The 20,391-nt window shown below is 47.7% G+C and overlaps 1 protein-coding gene across 6 annotated transcripts in view; it reads left to right on the top strand.

Moving 5' to 3' along the window:
- Nucleotides 1–15,679, top strand: part of LOC128328813 (uncharacterized) — a 162,739-nt gene extending 147,060 nt beyond the window's left edge. For 2 of the 6 annotated variants that reach the window (XM_053258899.1, XM_053258905.1), the window contains exons 1-6: nt 10,004–10,119; nt 10,565–10,588; nt 11,293–11,321; nt 12,514–13,926; nt 14,099–14,140; nt 14,225–15,679. In XM_053258899.1, coding sequence (XP_053114874.1) covers nt 12,756–13,688 — 933 coding nt within the window. In that variant the 5' untranslated portion in view covers nt 10,004–10,119; nt 10,565–10,588; nt 11,293–11,321; nt 12,514–12,755 and the 3' untranslated portion in view covers nt 13,689–13,926; nt 14,099–14,140; nt 14,225–15,679. Of the gene's footprint in view, nt 1–5,336; nt 5,403–10,003; nt 10,120–10,564; nt 10,589–11,292; nt 11,322–12,513; nt 13,927–14,098; nt 14,141–14,224 lie in introns of those variants that run through there. The other 4 variants (XM_053258901.1, XM_053258900.1, XM_053258904.1 and 1 more) reach the window with 3 other exon arrangements.
- Nucleotides 15,680–20,391: the final 4,712 nt, after the last annotated feature.

Below are 20,391 nucleotides of genomic sequence, written 5' to 3'. Positions count from 1 at the left end.
CAGTCAAGTTCTATTTTTTCCACTGAAAGGTTGGGGAAGCAGAGGCAGCCCCTTCCCCTGGGGGGTCAACAGTCCCTAGGCTTGCTCTTGAGAAGAACCAACTGTGAAGAATAGACTTAAATGTACCAGGGGGTATTAGCATTGTACGAAGTGGTACTCTTGTCCTATGCTGCAGAATTAGCCCATTACCCCACAGACCACTCTCTCATGAGAGTGCAAGACCACTGGGTGCTCACAGCTGAGCCAGGATGCTCTATGGAGGAAAGCCATGGGGACAGGTATCTTGGTGAGTGCTGTCATAGTCCTGGTGACTGCCGCCAAGTAGAGCATGCCCCCTGACAGCCCATCCATCCATGTGGAAATGTGCACAAGCCCCTGAAGGGCTACCCCGCTGTTGAGGGGCAGACAGATCAGGGGCAGACAGATCAGAGCTCCCTTCTCCCATGAATCCATGCTCTGGCAGTTCTGCATACGATGTGACACTGGACCAGACCTGAGGATTTTGAATGGGTTTAAAGGACCATCTCAGAACCTGGTGTCTCCCCTATCAGCCCAAAATCATGTGTGTGGAGGTATTCTGGGTGTAAAGTTCAGCCCCAAGCAGGGGTCCTGGGGCAGACAAGTTATAGTTTTCTTACTGAAAGATTGGGGAATAGGGTCCTGGCCCCTTCGCCTTTGTGGGTTTGCCCTTCCTAGGCTTACTAATAAGCAAGGCCGGTTTCCGGGATCAGTAGTGCTCCATTAAGTGGGAAGTGCTCTAATGCAGCACTGCTCAGTAATGAGAGTGAGAGGTGATGGGGACACCCCCTGACAGCTCATGAGAAGAACCATCAGAGGGGAGGGGAGAAAATTGCTAAGCACATTCAGTCATGATGCCTGATGGCAAAAGACATCCTCTTCTTCCACTGATCACTCCCTCATGGGAGTGACAGGCCATTGGGGCTGTATATCGAGCAAAGTTTCTGTGTGGAGTAAAGATGTGGAGAGGGGTGCCCCAGAGATTGCCTTCCTTGCCTTGGCAACTACCACCCCTCCACCCATTTGGACATGTGCAAAGTACCCCAAAACAGCAACCTTGCCATGCCACCTGCCAGCCCCTCTGCCCATGTGGACATGTGCACCCTTGCCAGTGCCCCGATACGGCAACCTCAGTGTCCTGGGATTACTTGAAAATGGGGGCTCCCCTCTCCTACAATCTCCATGCTGGCAGATCTGAATATGATGTGATGCCAGACCTGGCACTTGAATTCTGAGTGGGTTTAAAGGTCTGTCCCAGTGTCTCCCTCCTCTGCACATGCAGCTAGGATATGGCACATGGATTGTCTAGATCTTTTTTGGGTGTGTCCAAGTCTTCACAGGGAATGGGGGTGGGGAGCTTGCAGAGATTCTGCTCTATCTTTTACCATGGAGAGTTGGTGGCCAGACAAGCAGGGCCCCCTTGGGTAGGTGGGCTCAACTCGGGAACTTGCAGTCCATGGCTTGACCAGCACCCTTACAGCTACATAGCCTTCCCTAGAAGACTGGCCCTCTCATGAGAGGGATTTAAATGCCCTTTCCCTGCTGAGGGCATGTGGCCCCCTCTGAAAATGCCTGATCACTCTTTGCATGCCCCCTTCAAGATTGTGGCCAATCACGGCCACTCCGTTGATGTGCCAATGCTTTGCCCACAGTCTGGCCGTGCAGCTTGCTGGGATCGGACTCAGTGGTGGAGCAGCAGGGCAGGCCTGCCCTCTCCCATAACTGGAGTTTGGCTGGTTGTGGTTTGAAGAATGCCTGTGGCATGATTTAGAGTTCCAAATTGAAAACATGAGTTCGGCGACTTCTGGTTTCATGTTATGTATGATCCGGGCCATCGATTGAGTGAAAACCTGGAATTTCTGGGCAATGCTGGTTAAATCACTGTGATTAATCACGTGGGGCTGGCTGATTGTGATTAACTCTTTAACTGTGATTGTTCTGGTCATGAGAACATGGCATAATATAATTTTGTTTCCCATGTAAATAGAATAGAATAATGTGAGATCGCAGCTTTTACAAGTCCACATTACATAACTGCATGTGAAATCACTGCTTTAATATCAAAGTGATGGGATGACTCAGGTAAGGCAAAAATCCATGAATTGTGGGGGTGAGATACTGCCTCTTTTGGAAGCGGTTGGATCTATGCATACTATAGACTGGCAGCAAACAAACACATTCAGTGCTAGATAGCCGAACACAGCCCAGTTTGATCCATCATGGTTTGGTGCTATATTATTACTTGTATGTCAGTTATGACTTGATTAAAGCCGACACACAAGTTTGACTTTTCTCCAACTGTGATGTGTGTATAGACCTTCTCAGCATGCAATTCAGACTGAGTTTAAACCTTTAACTTAAAAAGACAACAACTGGAGGTGATACAGTCACACAGAGAGACTCAAGCCAGTTGTCCAAAGGGGAGCATGTGCACTTTAATCTCCAATCATATTTATATTTTAAGATTGTAGGACCCAATCAATATTGTGAATCCAGGATTTTGTTCTGATGCTTCTTTCATATGTTGTTCTTATGTGGGCAAGAGTTCTTGCAATGTAAGGTAACGTGCTGTTCTCATGTTGATGGGCAAGAGTTCCACAATATAAGAGAGTTCTTCAAGTTCATTACTTGGTTTTCAGAATTATGATAATTGTACAGAGCACAACATTGTAAAAGGGTTGCTTCCTAACGACTTAAAATTTATAACTGTGACTTACATAGTAGCTCAGCAGCTCACATATGGCTTATGTCAATGGCAGAAACCATGTTATTTTCTAAATCATGTTGATTTGTTATGTGGTACTGAAAGATCTTAAGCAGAATCATTGGCTATAAATTACAGGATCTAGTCCTCGGCATTCTTATCTGTGCTTCAGATTCGTCAAAATGAGCCCAAGAGTCAAGTCTTCTTTGTACACAATGCTACCAGTCAAAGAATAAGAACTAAGACCATTCAATTTCCTCCTTTTCTGGAGCAAGGCCAGCCTGAAATTTTCCTTCTGTTAATTTTGGCAAGGAGGAAAGAGAGGGGAAACTTGACTGCTCTGTTACTGATGGTTTTTTATTTTGTTTTTATTAAAAATGTTGAAACATGGGCTCTCTGTCAAAATTATTTTATTATTGAAGGCTGGGTGGGGTGAATGAATGAACTGGCAACCGTTCAGAAAGCCATTAACGATACTGATAATGGTGAAGCTTATTCCGCCACTACAGTGTAGCAATGCTTAATTGCAATAAATTTTGCTGCAGTCTGGTGACTGATGTGCATAGTTAATGAATCGGCACAGACGCAAAGGTTAATCTTCTGGGAGGTAACGTGTTCTGCCCATCTGATATTGGAACCAAAATATGATATTTGTTAGTTACATGATGATATATTTTGGGCACGAAACAAAAAGAATGAGTTTTTATTGGCTGCAGATTTGTTAGGCCTCAAAGACCAAAATATTGAAAAAGCAACAACCCTAATAGTGATACTTGAACCCAGTACAAAAAACTGAAATATATTAAGAGGTGAAATGTGACCCGCTGAATAAAATATATTGTTGAACATCAAAGGAGTTGCATGAGAAACAGAGTGTTCCATGAAGAAAGGCTCAGATGTGTGTCAGAAAATCCTCACGCCACAAACAACTTTCCTCACTGTCATACGCAAGTTATTATTATTATTATTTTTAAGGACAGTGTTTTCCTTAGGGCTAAAGAGTTAAGGCAACCTAAATATGAGCAAATGTAATACTAAACTTTTGAGCTCATTTCTGAATTCTTGGGGTCATTGGTTTTCACAGAATTAATGCTTCCTTCTCTCTTAGTAACTGATTGGATATGATACATTCACAAGCAAAGGTGTATGGCAGGGATGGAGAAAAGGTACCTTTGGCCACTGGAAAAAATCGCTGACCAATTTCTGGTGGACAGCCTGTTGCCTCTAAGTTGCTGGGCTTTTTGGAATAACTTAAGACAGATTACCTTCAGTGTTTAGAAATCCTGATTACCTTCAGTGTTTAGAAATCCTGAGTATGCATGGGGCTGCCATATGGAAAAGAGGACAGGTATCCTGTATCTTTAAGAGATACATTGAAGAGGCAGTTTGTTATACAGGGGAAAGAAAGACTGCACCTGCTGAAATGTCCTCTTTTCTGTGCATCTCTTATAGGTACAGGAAATCTGCACTCTTGCTTTGTCAATCTATATATTTAATTTGCTAAGACATACCCGTGGCTAATCCCATGCGTGGCAGCTCTCTTGAGATTTCATGAGTGAAGGGACGGGGAGAGGAAGGCGAGCGGCCGCTGGCCAGAGAAAAGTAGCAGTGACGCCGGCCACTGGGAGAAAGCGCCGGGTGGGTAGAGGAAGTGGCAGCCAGCTGTCCACCTCTGGGCAGCAAGAGGAAGCGCTGCCTGGTGAGAGGCGGTGGCAGAGACCAGGTCGGCCGCCGGGTTAAGCGCTGCCTGGTGAGAGGCGGCAGCGCAGGGCCAGCTAGCCAGCTGCCGAGAGGAAGTGCCAGTTGAGCTGAAGGGAGGGGGGAATGAACTGGGGCTGAACGGAGTGGGTGAGAATGGCTGAAGGGATGAGGGGAAGACAGGGAGAACTTGGGGCACAGATGTTCTGCACCAGGTCAGCTAGTTATTTATTATTTTATTACAATTTTAGAAATAAGGGAAGAGAAAAATTTCCCTATAGCTCGAAGAATATATATGGTTTCTACTCACCCATTTTTATTCTCACCGCAACCCTGTGAGATAGGTTGGGCTGAGTGAAAGTGACTAGCCCTAGCTCATCCACTAAGTTTCATGGCTGAGTTGAACTTGAACTTGGGACTTGTTGCTCCTACAACAACACTGTAAAGGCTACACCATGCTGGCTTTTACTTAGAACTACTTCAGTGAATCACAAGAATCCTGGTATTAGAAAAATCTGACCATCCAAGACAAGAGAGAGCCAGTGTGGTGTAGTGGTTAGAGTGCTGGACTAGGACCGGGGAGACCTGAGTTCAAATCCCCATTCAGCCATGAAACTAGTTGGGTGACTCTGGGCCAGTCACTTCTCTCTCAGCCTAACCTACTTCACAGGGTTGCTGTGAAAGAGAAACTCAAGTATGTAGTACATCGCTCTGGGCTCCTTGGAGGAAGAGCGGGATATAAATGTAATAATAATAATAATAATAATAATAATAATAATAATAAAAAAGCCGATCCACCCCTGACATACAGAATATTGTGATTGTACTATCAAGAAATAATATTGTAAAGGCCAAATAACATGTCACGTAAATAGCATTTTGAAACAGCAAGTTTAAGACCGGCCATGTCTCTTCCTTTAGGAAAAGCAGTCACGGGGGACCTTGAAACTGGATCAAGACCACAGTGCAGTGGAATGAGGATGTAAGTTTTCTCTCACTGCCATGAAAGCAGATACATGCTTTTATGGTGCTGAATCAATAAATCCTATACTAGACCTGTACACTTGAAAAATCGTTGGATCTGATCCAATCCAACCCAACCCATCCCATCCAACTGTCAGACTCCCAGGGTACGGGGTGGGCTCCTAGCCCTTCTTGAACTCCAGAATGACTGGGTAAGCACACACACAAACAAAAAAAGGTCAGCCTCAGGAACAGCCAGAGGAGGAGGTTAGTTTGTTACCTGAGTCCTCCTCCTGCCTTTCTGTATTCAGCCCATTCCCTCTCTGGGTTCCCATACTCAGATAGAAAGTCACCATCTATTCAGCCAGACCAGTATTTAACTCAGTATTGTCTACACGGACTAGTAGTGGCTCTCTTGAATGTCTGACTGGGGTCTTTCCCAGCCCAATTGGAGATGACAGGGAATAAATCTGCAGCCTCACCACTGAGCCATGGCCCTATTCCTCATAGTATGCTGGGTAGATATTCCAGGCTATCAAGGAAAAATCCCCAGTTATTAAGGAACATTATTGTTCTTTGGCTAAAGAGGCCACCCTTGGCCTGGCCTCTTATCATTGGCCACATGTGCCTGCATTGGTATCAACCAGTGTCTTTATGCCACCTTTATGCATTATATATTTTGTAAACATTCCTATGGCAAAATACATGTGTTGCTACATTGTATTCATGACAGAATCATGCCATATTCTCCATAACTGGCCATTGATAGCCCCTGATATAGTTTGATTGATTGGTCGGTCAATAAAAGATATTACAAAAACAGCATAAAATGCCAGTGCTGTTTCCTTTTAAGGAAATTGAAGTGTGCTCCTTGGACTGCCATGTAAGCATACTTGGAATCAGTGTCCTTGAAAGCATATTATGTGTACAAATAAGCCCTATTCACAAGTTACGTTCAATGCACAAACAGTGGTACACTTCATATCTGTAGCCTGTGTTTGAGGGGCCTGTACCCAGGTCCAGCTTTTAAATGAATCCATGTACAAACATTCACAGAAAAATGTGTACATGTGTAGCATCTGTAACATCTGAACATAATCTAACATCTGAATAGGGCTATAGATATAAAGAAAATCAGAATTTATCTGATGGCATTTTCAGCTCAGTACAGAAAGGAGTGCTTACACATGCATTGTAGAATGTGGAGCTGGTTTTATCACCTTTTTGAGACAGAGGATGTGTCTGGATGTGGATTTTAAAACATCAGCACATGTGGTACAAGAAGTCCATATAGAGTTTTGTGACCCCTTCTTTGCATTTGTGCACCTTTTGGAAGTTTGGCACTCATGAAGCTATAAAACGAAGGGATTATTGAAAGAATAGTTGGGTGCTTTTAGATTTTATGTATTAGCCCATATGAAATATTAACATAATGGGTATTACTGGTTATTTTAATGTGTATGTATATGTGAATTTTAATGATTTTAAGGATTTATGTATTGATTTGAGTATATATGTGGGTAATTCTAAAACAGTATATATTAAATATCCAGCAACTTTCATCCTTTGGTATGTTTTGAGAAAAATCCTTACAATATTAGGTTGCAGTTGAATGTGTCCCCTTAATGTCTTTTTACAGATATATTTAATATTGCATACAGGAAAGGTTTTGTGTGGGTGGGTTCTTGTGGTGCAATATAGAGTTTCTATTGGACTCACCTAGGTCCTTCTTCTTTTTGTTGCCATTCTTTCACCTGAAACATGTCCTTTATTTTTATTTATTTTTTGTGGGGAGGACTCTTTAAAAAGTTGAAAAACGTCTGTGGAGAGGGGTGGGAAAGTTGGCCTCATGACTGTAAACTATGAGAGCAGATCCGCCCTTCCCCGTGCCAGGGATGCACCTAGGCAATTGGGGTGCCTCCAGCGGCCACCCTGCACCCGCCATGCCATGCCTCTGTTTTTTGTTGTTGTTGCATAATTCAAGCCACCATGGCATGTGTGTGGCTGAGGGGTGGGCCGGGGGGTCAGCTGAGCAGGACTTTCCTCCCACCCCCCAGTGGTGGTGGCCAGAGTGACCACTCAGCCTGTCCATTCGGCCCAGAGGCTCTTGTTTACTGTGAGGCGCTACAGCGCACCAGTGCAGTTAAAATAGATTGCCACAAGCCCATGATGCCACACGCTGGAGCGCCTCGCAGTTATCAAGAACCACTGGGCTGAATAGACAAGCCCAGCGGTCACTTCCGACAACACCGGGGGAGCAGGTAGGCAAGTCTTGCTAAGCTCACTCCCCAGCAGCCACTCCTCACTTAAATTATATAAAACAAAAACACTGGAGATACGGTGTGGTGAGGCGGGCACAGGTGGTTGCAGGAGGGGCCCCCCCTGACCATTTGGAGTCTGTCCCTGGAGGCCATGGACCAGGGCCCCAATGTCCGGGGGTAAGAGCGCCTCTGCCCCCCGCCCTACCAACCAGTCAATCCTCAAGGAAAAACATTCTGAGCAAAAAACACTCTGAGCAAAGTGACTTTCAGCAGCAACTGAGTGCTTCTGTATTTCTATGTGACACCTTTTTGCTTCCTGATAAAATAATATACTGGAGAGTAATTGCAGTGCTGTTGGTGGCGCCAGCAGCCAGAGGGGCAGGAAGTGAGGGATACATACCAGCTGACAGAATGTCAAAAAAACATTCAGCAAAGGCACTTCCAGCAACAACATATGGTTTAAATATAGTGGCAGAAATAATAGCTGTAAGGAGGCAATCGCTAAAATGCCTAAAAATGTAAGAGTAGCATCCTTAGCGGGATTCATCCATCCCGTGGGGCCATGCGCTACCATGGTGGGTCTTTTGAGAGGACAGAGAGGAGGTCCCTTTGTCCAATGTTCATTTTAATGTGCAGTGCATCAAACTATGTGCAGCAGAAACTAAGATTTTGTACAGTTGGGCCTATTGAGTTTAATAAGGATGTGGGTTGTTTCCTAAGAAGAAACAGAGGGGGCGGGGATAATTGTTTGCTTTCCATTGTCATAACCTTGTACAAAAAGTACATTACAGCCTTCTGTTACGCCCTCTCATTCTTTGTGGTCCATCTTCATTTTGTTGGAGATGAACTTCCAGTCCATCGACCTTTTGCACCAACTGTCCTAATGACCACTAGGGGCATTGGGAGTAGAGACAGTGAGTCAGGGTCTCCCTATCTGTCCCTACTCTATGACCCCTGAACTGACTCTGCAGCACTTCCTGTGCTGAGTCACAATCCTTCCTTTCCTCCTAGAGAGCAGATGGAAACATCTCTCTCTCTCCTTACCTATCCACTATGTATAGGTGAAACTCGGAAAATTAGAATATTGTGCAAAAGTCCATTAATTTGGAAAGTCTGTCTCATATATCAGTTTCACCTTTTAATTTGCATTACTGAAATTAATGGACTTTTGCACGATATTCTAATTTTCCGAGTTTCACCTGTAGTCCTTTAGATTAGATATAGGTCTTTCCTGTCTAAGTGTATTTAACCAATAAATGTTTAGTGTTTAGTCACACAAGGATCTCCATGTGTTTTCTCTAAATAGCTGCAATATCCAAATCATCCTCTGCTACCTACTCTGTAACTGGAATGTGTGCTCATTTCTTAGTGCTCTGCTGTTTTACCTATTGTGGGTAAAAATCAACAACCTCTAACACATTTTTGTGCTTCCCCTCTTTCTTTGTCCTTCTTATTTCCCCTCCCTCCCTCCCTCCCTCTCGGTCACTTTCGATTCATTCGCCTTTTTCCTTCTGTAAGCAAATTCTGAAGGAAGGGGATGCTTGTGGGTAGGGGTGGGCTGCAGCCGCTGCTTGTGCAGTTGGACACAACGTTTATAATAAACCTGCATGCTTCCTCTGTAACATGTAAGAATGCAAAGGCAACAGCCGCACCCATTGCATGTCCCCAGCATCAGGGATTCAGCCTGTGCACCTGGAGGTTCTCTATAGCCATCATGACTAATAGCCACAGAGGGATCTTTCCTCCCCCGTGAATGTTTCTAACCCCCTTTCAAGCCCATCTAAGCCAGTGGTCATCACCACATCTAGAGGTGGTGAGTTCCACAAGTTAATTGGCTTTCTTTTTGTGTATTCTGAACAGAGACGGGCCTCAGTGCTGAATGTGATTTAGAGGAATTTCCTAGCTAAAGGACTTCAGCAAGTGATTAGGTGGAAATCTAATCTAGGTGATTAGGTGGGAAATTAGCTGGGAACATGCAATGGATGAGGCTGTTGCCTTTGCCCTCTTACATGTTACAGAGGACTCATGCAAGGCTTATTATAAACTTTGTGTCCAACTGTACAAGCAGCAGCTGCAGCCCACCCCTATCCACAAGCACCCCCTTCAGAATTTGTTAACAGAAGGGGAAAGTCAAATGAATAGAAAGTGACATGTGGGGAGCAGGGAGGGCAGGACTGGGATGACTCACCCCTGGTGCTCTGACACTTTGAGCTGCACCCCCAAGACAGTGTTTGGATTCAAACCAGAGCCAGCATGACCAGTAACAGTAACTTGTGACTTCACAGTCAGCCACAGAATTCTGCCATCACGGTTCCCCTTGGAAACCTGTGAAGATTCTGCAGCAGGCTCACTTAGCAGCGTTTTAGATTAGCTGAAGCATCTTCGATAAATTGGCTGTCTTCGGCTGTCAGTTTATTAGCAGCTTATCAGCTTAGTTGTCAAGATGGGTGGCTGTTGGTCATGTGTGGCCTGCAGGTAAGTCTCTGGCATGGTGGGTGAAGCAAAATCTAATGGCGGTGTGGACTTGGTTTTTAAAGATGCCCTTCCGTTGTTTTAGCCTGTCTGGGCAGAGAACTGAAGCCCAGCCTGCTGTGCTCACACGTGTTTGTGCTCCCTGTGGGAACTTCAGTGGTCACAAGTTCACCACCACTATTCACACCACACAGCTTCTCCTTGAAATGCAGGCGTCCCTCGAAGGTCACCTGCTTGGCTGATTTCCACTGTGTTTCTTAAGCTTGGAGGTCCTAGACCGGTGAAGCTGTATTACTCAGGAGCTACTGGCTGGCTCCTGTGGGCCCACTTGGGGGGTTGTGGGGAAATCCTGCCCACCAGTTGAAGCTGACTTCAAAAGCTGCCCCCCAGCACCCCCATGTTATTTCCAAGAACATGCCTAACCTTTTCTTCTTTCATGTTCCCATAGGTCTCACCCAGAGGCAGAACCAAAGTGAGTTGCTCTCTTCTCTACCCTTGACTCCTCTTAATGCTTTTGGCTCTGGTGTGGCCAGCTGAAGGGATGGGCGGGGGGAGTGATGAGGGGGAGGTGTTCAGACATAGCCCAAACCCAGGTGTGGCATATATTGCCTCATCAAGGTGAGCCCATCTCCTTTCCATGTTCAGAATGCCAGTAATTGGCTGCTGAATCAAATGCTAATTTCGTCAACTGTCCCCTTGATACCTTTGGCAGGCTGCCTCCCTCCTATTTTAAACACAAAACAGCATGTATGTGTCCCTTGTGGGGGGGGGGGCTTTTTAAAAAGTGGGGAAACTACACTGGAGAGGGGTGGGAAAGCTGGCCTCATGACCGTGAACTACGAGAGCAGGCCCACACCTCACCCCGCCACAACCAGTCAATCCTCAATGAAAAATACTCTGAGCAAAATGCAATGAGTGACATTCAACAGCAATTACATTCACTGCTCCCAACTATGGAATCATCCAAAATTAGCAGGGCCACCTATAAGGATTAAGGGAGATGACATACTTGGCTGCATGTGAATTAAAATTAGAGGGAGGGCACATACTAGTAATACCCCTAGTAATACTTGTAATACCCCTAGTAATACTAGTAATACCCCTAGTATTACTGGGGGAGGAGACCCTCTCTTTCCTGTGATTTGCTACTAAGAATATTTCTCCTTATCGCTGCAGGGATGAAGATGAAGAGGGGGCACTGACAGGTGAGTGGATCATGAGAGTGCCTGCTTCTCCTCAGAGCTTCCCAGCCCCCCAGGGAAAGCCTCCTTGGAGAACTGTTTCTCTTAGACAATGGAGAGAGATGGGCAGACATCCATCCGATGAATGGATAGCAGGAGGGCAGGTTCAGCCACCTCTATCCTTTGCTGTTGATGCAGCCAAAAGTGTTAGAGGAGACTGGGCGGGGGGGGGGGGCTCTGTGAGTCACATCTAGCTATCCTCCATTCAAAGAGGAGATGGGGAAAGGGCTGTGGCAGCAGGCAGGTAGGTTTGGTCATTCTCCTTTAGAGGTTGTGCACTTTTGAAAAAGTCCTGCAAGAACCCTTTGCCCACACCCAGCCCCAAGACAACCTCTGGGTCTTTTTCTCCCTGACTTCAAGAAGAGGAAGCTAATTGTTTCCAAAGTATCTCATTTTTTGACAATTACATGGGTCAAGATGGAATTGGAGGATCACCTGAAAACAAGGGCAACATTTCCTGTTCAATGTGCTCTGAGCTCGGACCAAAGAGACTCTTTCTTTCTCCGACCACAGTTTTCTACCTCTAGGAGCCAGGCCTGCATTCCTGAGATCACAGCTATGCTTCCTGCTTATGGCATCCAGGCAGATTTTCAAGACCCCCCACCCCACTAGGCCAAGAGGCTGTAACTGGGGGTTGGTTCATGAACCAGAGATAGTCCATGTCAACCATCAGCTCCCATTATGCTCAAAGGAGAAGCTTCTTTCCTCACACAGAAGGGAGAGCCCATAGCCCAGCAGTGGAACAATTGCTTTGCATGCACAAGGTCTCCTGTTGAGACTTCACCATCTTCTGTTAAAGGATCTTAGCTAGCTAGGAAAAGGCCTCTGCCCAAGAGTGGCTGCCAGCCAGAGTAGGGCAAAGAGAGCCAAGAGCATGACTTGGTAGAAGGCAGCTGCACTTGTATGTACAGCAGGCAGAGCCTGGCCATTGCACTCCCTTCTGAAGTGTACTTGGTGAGGGCTGTCTTGCCAGTCACTGCTATGCAATGTACTCCTCTTCATTCCTTGCTTGGTTCCATTCCTTGGGTGGCCTACCTCACCCACAATCCCAGGCTACTTCCCAGCTGGCTAACCTAGGCAGAAAAGGGAGGCCATTTCTATCAGGCCTACAAGCCAGGATCATTTCCTGATTCCTGCGTTATTTCCTCTCTTTCAGGTCATCCCAGAAACCCAACCCATGTTGCACCATTTTCTGGGGGACTCCCTAATGTTTTGGGGGACACTGTGGGGAAAGAGCTCACTGAGGAACCCTGCATGCCAGAACCCTTTCCAGCACCTCGCATCACCAATGACATCCTGGAGGAAATGCTCACTGAGGAACCCTCCATGCCAGAACCACTTCCAGCACCTCACATCACCAAGGACATCCTGGGGTAAGAGCTCACTGAGGAACCCTCCATGCCAGAACCACTTCCAGCACCTCGCATCACCAAGGACATCCTGGAGGAAGAGCTCACTGAGGAACCCTCCATGCCAGAACCTCTTCCATCAACTCACATCACCAATGACATCCTGGGGAAAGAGCTCACTGAGGAACCCTCCGTGACAGAACCCCTTCCAGCACCTCACATCACCAACGACATCCTGGGGGAAGCGCTCATTGAGGAAACCTCCATGCCAGAACCCCTTCCAGCACCTCACATCACCAACAACATCCTGGGAGAAGCGCTCAATGAGGAACCCTCCATGCCAGAACCACTTCCAGCACCTCGTATCACCAATGACATCCTGGGGGAAGAGCTCACTGAGGAACCCTCCGTGACAGAACCCCTTCCAGCACCTCACATCACCAACAAGATCCTGGGGGAAGCGCTCACTGAGGAACCCTTCATGCCAGAACCCCTTCCAGCACCTCACATCACCAACAAGATCCTGGGGGAAGCACTCATTGAGGAACCCTCCATGCCAGAACCCCTTCCAGCACCTCACATCACCAAGGACATTCTGGGGGAAGCACTCATTGAGGAACCCTCCATGCCAGAACCCCTTCCAGCACCTCACATCACCAACAACATCCTGGGCGAAGTGCTCATTGAGGAAACCTCGATGCCAGGGCCCCTTCCAACACCTTGCATCACCAATGACCTACTGGGAAAAGTGCTCATTGAGGCTACCTCAGTGCCAGGTCCTTCCGTCCTCACAGACACTCCAAAGGAAGCAGCTTCTGTGTCAGAGCCCTTACTAGAGCCTTCCATTGCTGATAATTATCTTCAGCAAGAAGTAGAACTCCTCAAAGGGTTACAGCATGACTATGTCCAGCAGCATAAGTATTGCGACACCTCAGAAACCTTTTGCATATACACCCAGCACAAAGATCAGCTGCAGTTTTGATACCCAGCGCAGATGATGGACTAAGCCCTAACACTGCCCTTTTTGCAAGTCACCAGTACTCAGCCTGGTCAGCACATACAACATTTGTTCCTTTTTGCTCTCTTTGTTGCAGAACTGAGGGTTTGCCGCATTTCCCAACAGTTCCCTCATTCTCTCTGGGCCATCAACCTGCAAATTGGACACATGCGGACAAGGCTCATCTGCAGTGAAGTTCAGCTGCAGCGGTGGAAAAGGGAAGGTATGTTCACAGCATGCCCCTGAAATTGCTGCTGGGCTAAGAACGGCTCTTTTGCTCTGTTTCTTTCATGTTGAAATGCTTGATTTGAGTCTATATCTAAGGTTTCAGAGGGGAGGCCTGTGAGTGGGTTGTTAGTGCTTGCTGAAGTGTTCCTTTGTTTTCTGTCTTTCAGGTGTCCAAGCTCCAGTGCCTGTAATCCAAGCAGCTTCTCAGAGTGAGCAGTGAGGGCAAGTGATGGTGGGTGTGGTAGGATGTCAGCCTTTGCAGCTGACCTCCTGCTTCTTCTTCTCTCTTGCAGATGTTCCTGCAGGCTCTGCTGCACTTCTCCAGCCCTCTGGGTCTGATTCATCATTGTCCTCTGCCTCCCTGGAGGTTGCCTTCATCCCACCCTCCACCTCCACCTCTTCCCTCCTCCTGCATCCCTCTCCACCTCCTCCTCCTTCCCCACCTCCTCTGTAGCCGGACCTCAGCTATGTGAAAGAAACTCTGCAGAGTTTGGTAGAGATGCAGGTCCATCAGCTGCGTGACCATAAGTCTCACAGAGGCAGCACTCCATAACCTCTACCTTTTCCATCCTCATTGTGATTTTACAATCTAAAAAACTTATAGTCTAAAAACAGAGACAGGGATACAATAGAAGAAGTAGAGGGAAGCTGAGGTGGGGGCAAGTGGGGGAAAGATGTGTACGTATTTCAGCCACAGCTCCTTAGGACCAGGAAGACCCAGGTTTGAATTCTCATCCAGCCATGAAACTCACTGGGTGACTTTGGGCCAGTCACTTGTCCCACAGCCTAACTTACCTCTTAGGGTTATTGTGAGGAAAAAATAACCATGTATAAACCTCCCTGAGCTGCTTGAGGAAGAGCAGAATATGAATGCTAAAAGGAAAACAAATATCAGCCCTTTTGAGTTTAAGCTGAGATGAAACAGGAAACCAAGGAGGATGATATACAATTGTGCATATTGCAAATCCTCCTTATAGTGTCATCAATGTACATGGGCAAAAGTTCCCTGCCACCAGGAGCATACAGTCTAAAGTTTGGCTTTGGAGAGAGAAGTGAGGAAGAGGAGGAATGGGAGAGGAAAGCATAAGGGGCATTCAGTTCAAGCCGATGGAGCTGCCTCTACTGAGGCATTACGCCAAAGGCTGCACAGTGGAGGTGGGTTTTCAGGTATCATTGGAGGGATAGGAGAGAGACGAGGGGCCACATCTGAGTGGCTGTTCCAGACTCAAGGGTCAGCGAGAGGGAAGAGAAAGAGTTGTTTTAGAGAGCAGGAGACCTTCAGGTGGCTCCTGAAGACAGAGAAGCTGGAAGAGCAAAAATCAACCTGATGAGGTGCAAGTTCACTGGGGGGTACATAGCCATGGAGGGTTTTCAAGACAGAGAGGAGGAGTCTGTGCTGGGCATGGAAGGGGACTAGAAGTCCGTGCAGGGACTGACATGGTGGAGGACAGGCCCCTTCACCCTGTTTGTTTTCTCTCCTTCAAGGCCAAAGAGACATCCGCAGCTGCCAGGAATGCTTACAAAGCTTCAAGGCACTGAGGGGACAATTGAGGCATCTAAGGAGCAGATTGGCCAGGGTGGAAGCCACTATGGGGATTGTGGTTCCTCCAAGGTAGCTGGACGTTGCTGAGGAAGAAGGGGAAGGCAAATTAAAAGAGACAACTGTGCTACTATTTACATAAGTAGCAATAAAATGCTGTGTATATATATTTAAAATATTAAATATTTGTTTTAATAGGATGTAGAGATGGAACAGCAATAAAACTTGCATATTTATTGTTTAAAAAATATGTTTTATTTTAAAGAAAATACATTTGTCTTGCTTTGAATATTCTTTGGGTAGAGTTGGGTAAAAAGGTCTTTGGGTCAAACTCAGCTACAGAAAAGATTCTCTTGGCCAGTCCACTCAGGGCCAAGAGATGTTTGAGAGGTTCAAGATGTAGCTCAAGACAGACAGTTCCTTGCCAGGAGGCTCATACAGATCTTGTCTGCCCCAACATGTATGGCTAGGAGGCTGGATTTTGGCCCTGAAGAGAGATCTGCCCCGTGTGGAAGAGGATAGAATGGTGATGCGGAAGAGGAAGCTTGATTTAGGGCAGGGCTGCAGAACTCCAGCCCTCCAGCTGCTGGTTGGCTACAGTTCCCATCAACCCTGACTATTGGCTACTGCGACTACTGGGGACTATGGGAGCTGTAATCAAACAACAGCTGGAAGGCCCAAGTTCGAGGCCAAATGTTATTCTCCAGCCCTCTTATTTTCCACCAAGAGCCAAAGCAGCAGCTGGAGGCTTAGATCCAGGCGGAGTCAAACTGAGTGACTGATTTGGCCCTGGGGGAACAGCTAGGAGGTGGCACCTCCATTTCCTTTGCAGGAAGAAAAGCCGTGGTGGTGGCTTTCTGTAGAGCATGACAGGAAAGAACCAAAAAAGGCAGCCTCCATATCAGGCCACCTCACAGGACCTTCCAGCCTTGCTTGTACTCTGGCAGAAGAACCCAAGGAGACCACCTTTATATCATGAGAGCTCTGTTTCAGACCTCCACCCAGGGCAATCCATCCCTGCTGATACTTCAGGGAAAGAGAATGAAGAGGCCCCCTACATAGCAGGCCTCCTCCCAAATGCAGGATCAGCAATGAGATTAGACCTTTAGCCTCCAGCTGTTTTTCTGCCGGAGAAGAGAGAAGAAGGAAAGCCTGAAAGAGAGCACTTGTCACTGCAGATGTTAGATTTGATATGACAATGAAATAAGACAGCAATGCAGGGACCACTGCATTAGCTACACAACTCAGTGGTCGAATGCCTGTCCTTGACCATCTCTAAGAGCCCTTAAAGATGGTCAAGTGTAAGGACAAGAATACGTTTGCTCTTGAGGCTCATTGTGCATGCACTGAGAAGAATCATTAGAATCAACAGAAGATGCCTTCTTAATGGGATACATTGGGCTGAGTGTTTGCACCTAGAACAACACATCACCATGGGAGTGCTGTGCCCATGAATGCAGTAATGCAAAGAGGTGATATTTCAGACAAATGGTGCGCCTGATTCAGACAGCTCTAGACAACAAGCTTGATACTCTGGCAATGATTCAGGAATATCATCCAATCTTCAAGGTCAGTTTCCTTTTAAAAGTGAAGAGAGAGTTTCTGTAATCCTGACACCATTATTACATTTTATTAACATTATGCTAACTGGATGGTCATACATTGATTTTCTTAAAAGGATTCAATTTCCTGGCCAGAGTGACCAACATTTAGTCTACTAATTGTTTTAACTTAAGAGAAATAAACAGCTCCAGGAGATATGACTGTTTTGGATGCCCTTTAATAAAAATGGAACTACTTTTATAGAATTTCCTTATTTTGCCAAGACCAGATGGCTGAATTTTGAAAGCACATTTAGCAAATAGTTTCTCTCTCTCTCTCTTTCTTCTGATAGGGAATAGTTCATATCTGTATCAATATATGCTAGCCCAGGGCCAACTCCAAAAGTAAATGGGATATTTGGCCCAGGGGTCGGGGAGCCAACAAATCAGCAGCTGAAAGTCCCTTGCTGTTGCCTAGCAACTAATACACATCCCTTTGCCTTGGCTCAGCAAAATTGCCAAATCAGATCTCAACATGGATATCACAAGCCACTGCACACCTAACCATGACAGTGCCTGCAACGAGGCAAGAAAGGATGCATCTTGTCAAGAGAAAGGCACACCACCTGCATTCAAGGGTGGAACTTGGGGGGGCAGCCAGGGCACGTGCCCTAGGCACCACTGAGGAGGGGGCACCACACCAGTTCCTGCCACCCCCACCCCAGCCCCAGGGCCCCTCAGCCACTTGCCATCCTGCTTGCCTTGCCCTCTGGCTCTGGCCGAGGATCCGAGCGGCCTGCAAACTGCAGAGCAGCTCTTCTCTCCCCGCCTCTCAGCTGATTGGCAGGTGGGCAGGGCTTCCAGAGAGGCCTCCGTGTAGGCCTCCCTGAAGCCTGAACTTGGCATTCCCCAGCAAGCCAGGAAGCAGGCAGGAAGAGTCCTCTGCAGCAGACTCTCTGCCCAGACCATCCAACACAGCTTTTGCAAGGTAGACTGTGAATTCCTTTTTGTGGTTACCCCCCAGCCCCCACCCCAGGTATATAGGGATCTGCTTGCCATAGGGCTTTGATGGGTGGGGGGAGAGACTGAGAAGTCTCTGAATATTTAATTTAAAACAGACTGAAAAATTTCTGGCTTTAAATTTCTGGCTCTTTACTATCTAAAAAGGCCTGTTGCTTGTTTCATGGCAGAAAATTACAAAAACTTCTGGAACAAACAATATTATATTCATTCATCCTCTATAATAAACCCCCTATGTGTGTGGCCGTGCCGCCCGTGTCTTTTTTGGCCGTTCTGGGCATGCGCAGAGCGCATGCGCAGAACGGCCGAAAAAGATACGCCCGCCCAGGCACGGGCGGCCATGTTGGGTCACGGTCCGGACCTCTATACCTGGAAGTGGCGGCGATGCAGCAGCAAGAGGCGGCAGCAACTGGGGCCGATGCCGGCCGCGGTGGGGCGACAAGGCCCGATGGCAGCGGCAGCGGCCGCGATGGGGAAGCGATGACGGCGGCGAGTGGGGCCCATGGTGGCGGCGGGCCGACAGTTGGGGGTTGTGGGGCCGGCCTAGCAGCGGACGGCCAGCCCACAGAGGTCCCCAATGCCAGAAGCAGAATGTGGGAATGGGGGGAGCGGTGGCAGTCTGGCAGCTGGGCACAACGAGGGACAAGTGGCAGCAGCGGCCACGGCAGGCCGCATGGCATGGCGGGCCCACCGCGGCCGGCATCGGACCCAGTCGCCGCTGCCTCCTGCTGCTGCTGCTTCACTACCACTTCCAAACTGAACTGCTTGCCGACGGGAGGAGGAGCAGCAGGCCGTAAGGGGGGGAAATGCAGGGGGTGAGGGGGGGAAAATGCAGGGGGTGAGGGGGAAGGGCAAGAAACCGTGAGTCCCTCAGCATCTTCTGGATCTTTTCAAAGGGAAGCCAAGTGCGCGCCCACCCCGTCCTGGAGGCGGGCGGCATTGAGGAGGAGAAGGAAGGGGCGGCGGGGAGGTCTCCTGCTGCCCCAATTCTTACAAGCAATACGGGCGCTGGAGGGGGCAAAGCGGCGGGAGGGGTAAGTAAACCTTCCCCGTCCTTAAAGCTACCCCCTCCACCCGAACCAAACCGGCCAGGTCCGGTCCAGTCCGGACAGTTCGGAGGCCTTTAGAATGGCCTCCGAACCGGTTCGGACTCATCACTAAACAGGACTTCAGGTTACATCTAGCCAACATGTGAATGCAGCACCTCCATTCCAGAGGAGATGTGTGTTAAAGGGCTTTAAAAGCCTTGTGTGAAAAACCTCCTGGAATCAAAGTTTACTGGATTTGTTCAGAATTCTGAGAAAACAAACATAGGCTCGCCGTGCATGGTTGAAAGTCTCCTTTGCTAATCTGCAGCAAGGAGGCCATTTTAATAATTAGTGTTTCTAGTGTGTTCTAGGCATTAAAAGTAGCACAAATGTATAGTACTCACTGTATATCACTATATATTGTGAAGTGTCCGTGTGTGTATTCAGTGAAATGTATTTCCAGGCAGCATACTTATTTTGAAATATCAGACTTAAATCCTTGGGGGCCTGGGGTGCGTGGAGGCCCTGGACATTGAGGGGCTGGTGGCCCATTTTAAAATCTCATCTTGGCCCATTCCAACCTTGCTATGCCGCTGGCAGTCACTACACATGGGTTTCTGCACAACACCTGCACAAAAGAAACTTCCATGTAGAAAGTGTGTCTCTTGTAAACTGACCTTGCATTTTCCATCCATGACTGGGATGTCTGAGATTTAGAGTCAATAATAAAAGAACAGCACACTGCTTGTGACGGGAAGGGGCAAATTACAATGATTTCTTAGTCTGGCTAGGGGTGTGCATGGAACTGCCACACTGCGGTCCGGCACTGGGGTGGGGGGTAGCTTTAAGAGCGGCGGGAGGGTTTACTTACCCCTCCCGCCGCTTTCCCACTCTGGCGCCGTAATCTTCAGAGTAATTGGGGCGGCAGGATACCTCCCTGCCGCCCCTTCCCCGCTGCTGCTCTGCAAACCCAGCAGCGGGGAAGGAGCAGCAGGGAGGTATCCTGCCGCCCCAATTACTCTGAAGATTAGAGTGCCAGAGCGGGAAAGCGGCGGGAGGGGTAAGTAAACACTCCCGCCGCTCTTAAAGCTACCCCCCACCCCCGAACCGAACCACCTCCAGACCGGTCCGGGCCCATCCTAAGTCTGGCAGGGGCTAGTTTTGGCCCTGGCAGAACTTGGCTGTCTGCTCCTGTTGAAAATTCCTCTGTCTAATGTGGCAAACTAATGTATCCTCCTCCCTCCTGGTATCAAAGTAAGCACTAGAATGGTGAATGCACATATACCCCATCATGAGCCAACAGTCATCATAAGACAAAGGCTGGTAGGAAT

Source organism: Hemicordylus capensis, chromosome 6 (genome assembly GCF_027244095.1).
Source record: "Hemicordylus capensis ecotype Gifberg chromosome 6, rHemCap1.1.pri, whole genome shotgun sequence".
NCBI lineage: Eukaryota > Metazoa > Chordata > Lepidosauria > Squamata > Cordylidae > Hemicordylus > Hemicordylus capensis.
The sequence above is the reverse complement of the archived record's forward strand: the minus strand, read 5'-3'. Positions and strand labels throughout refer to the sequence as shown.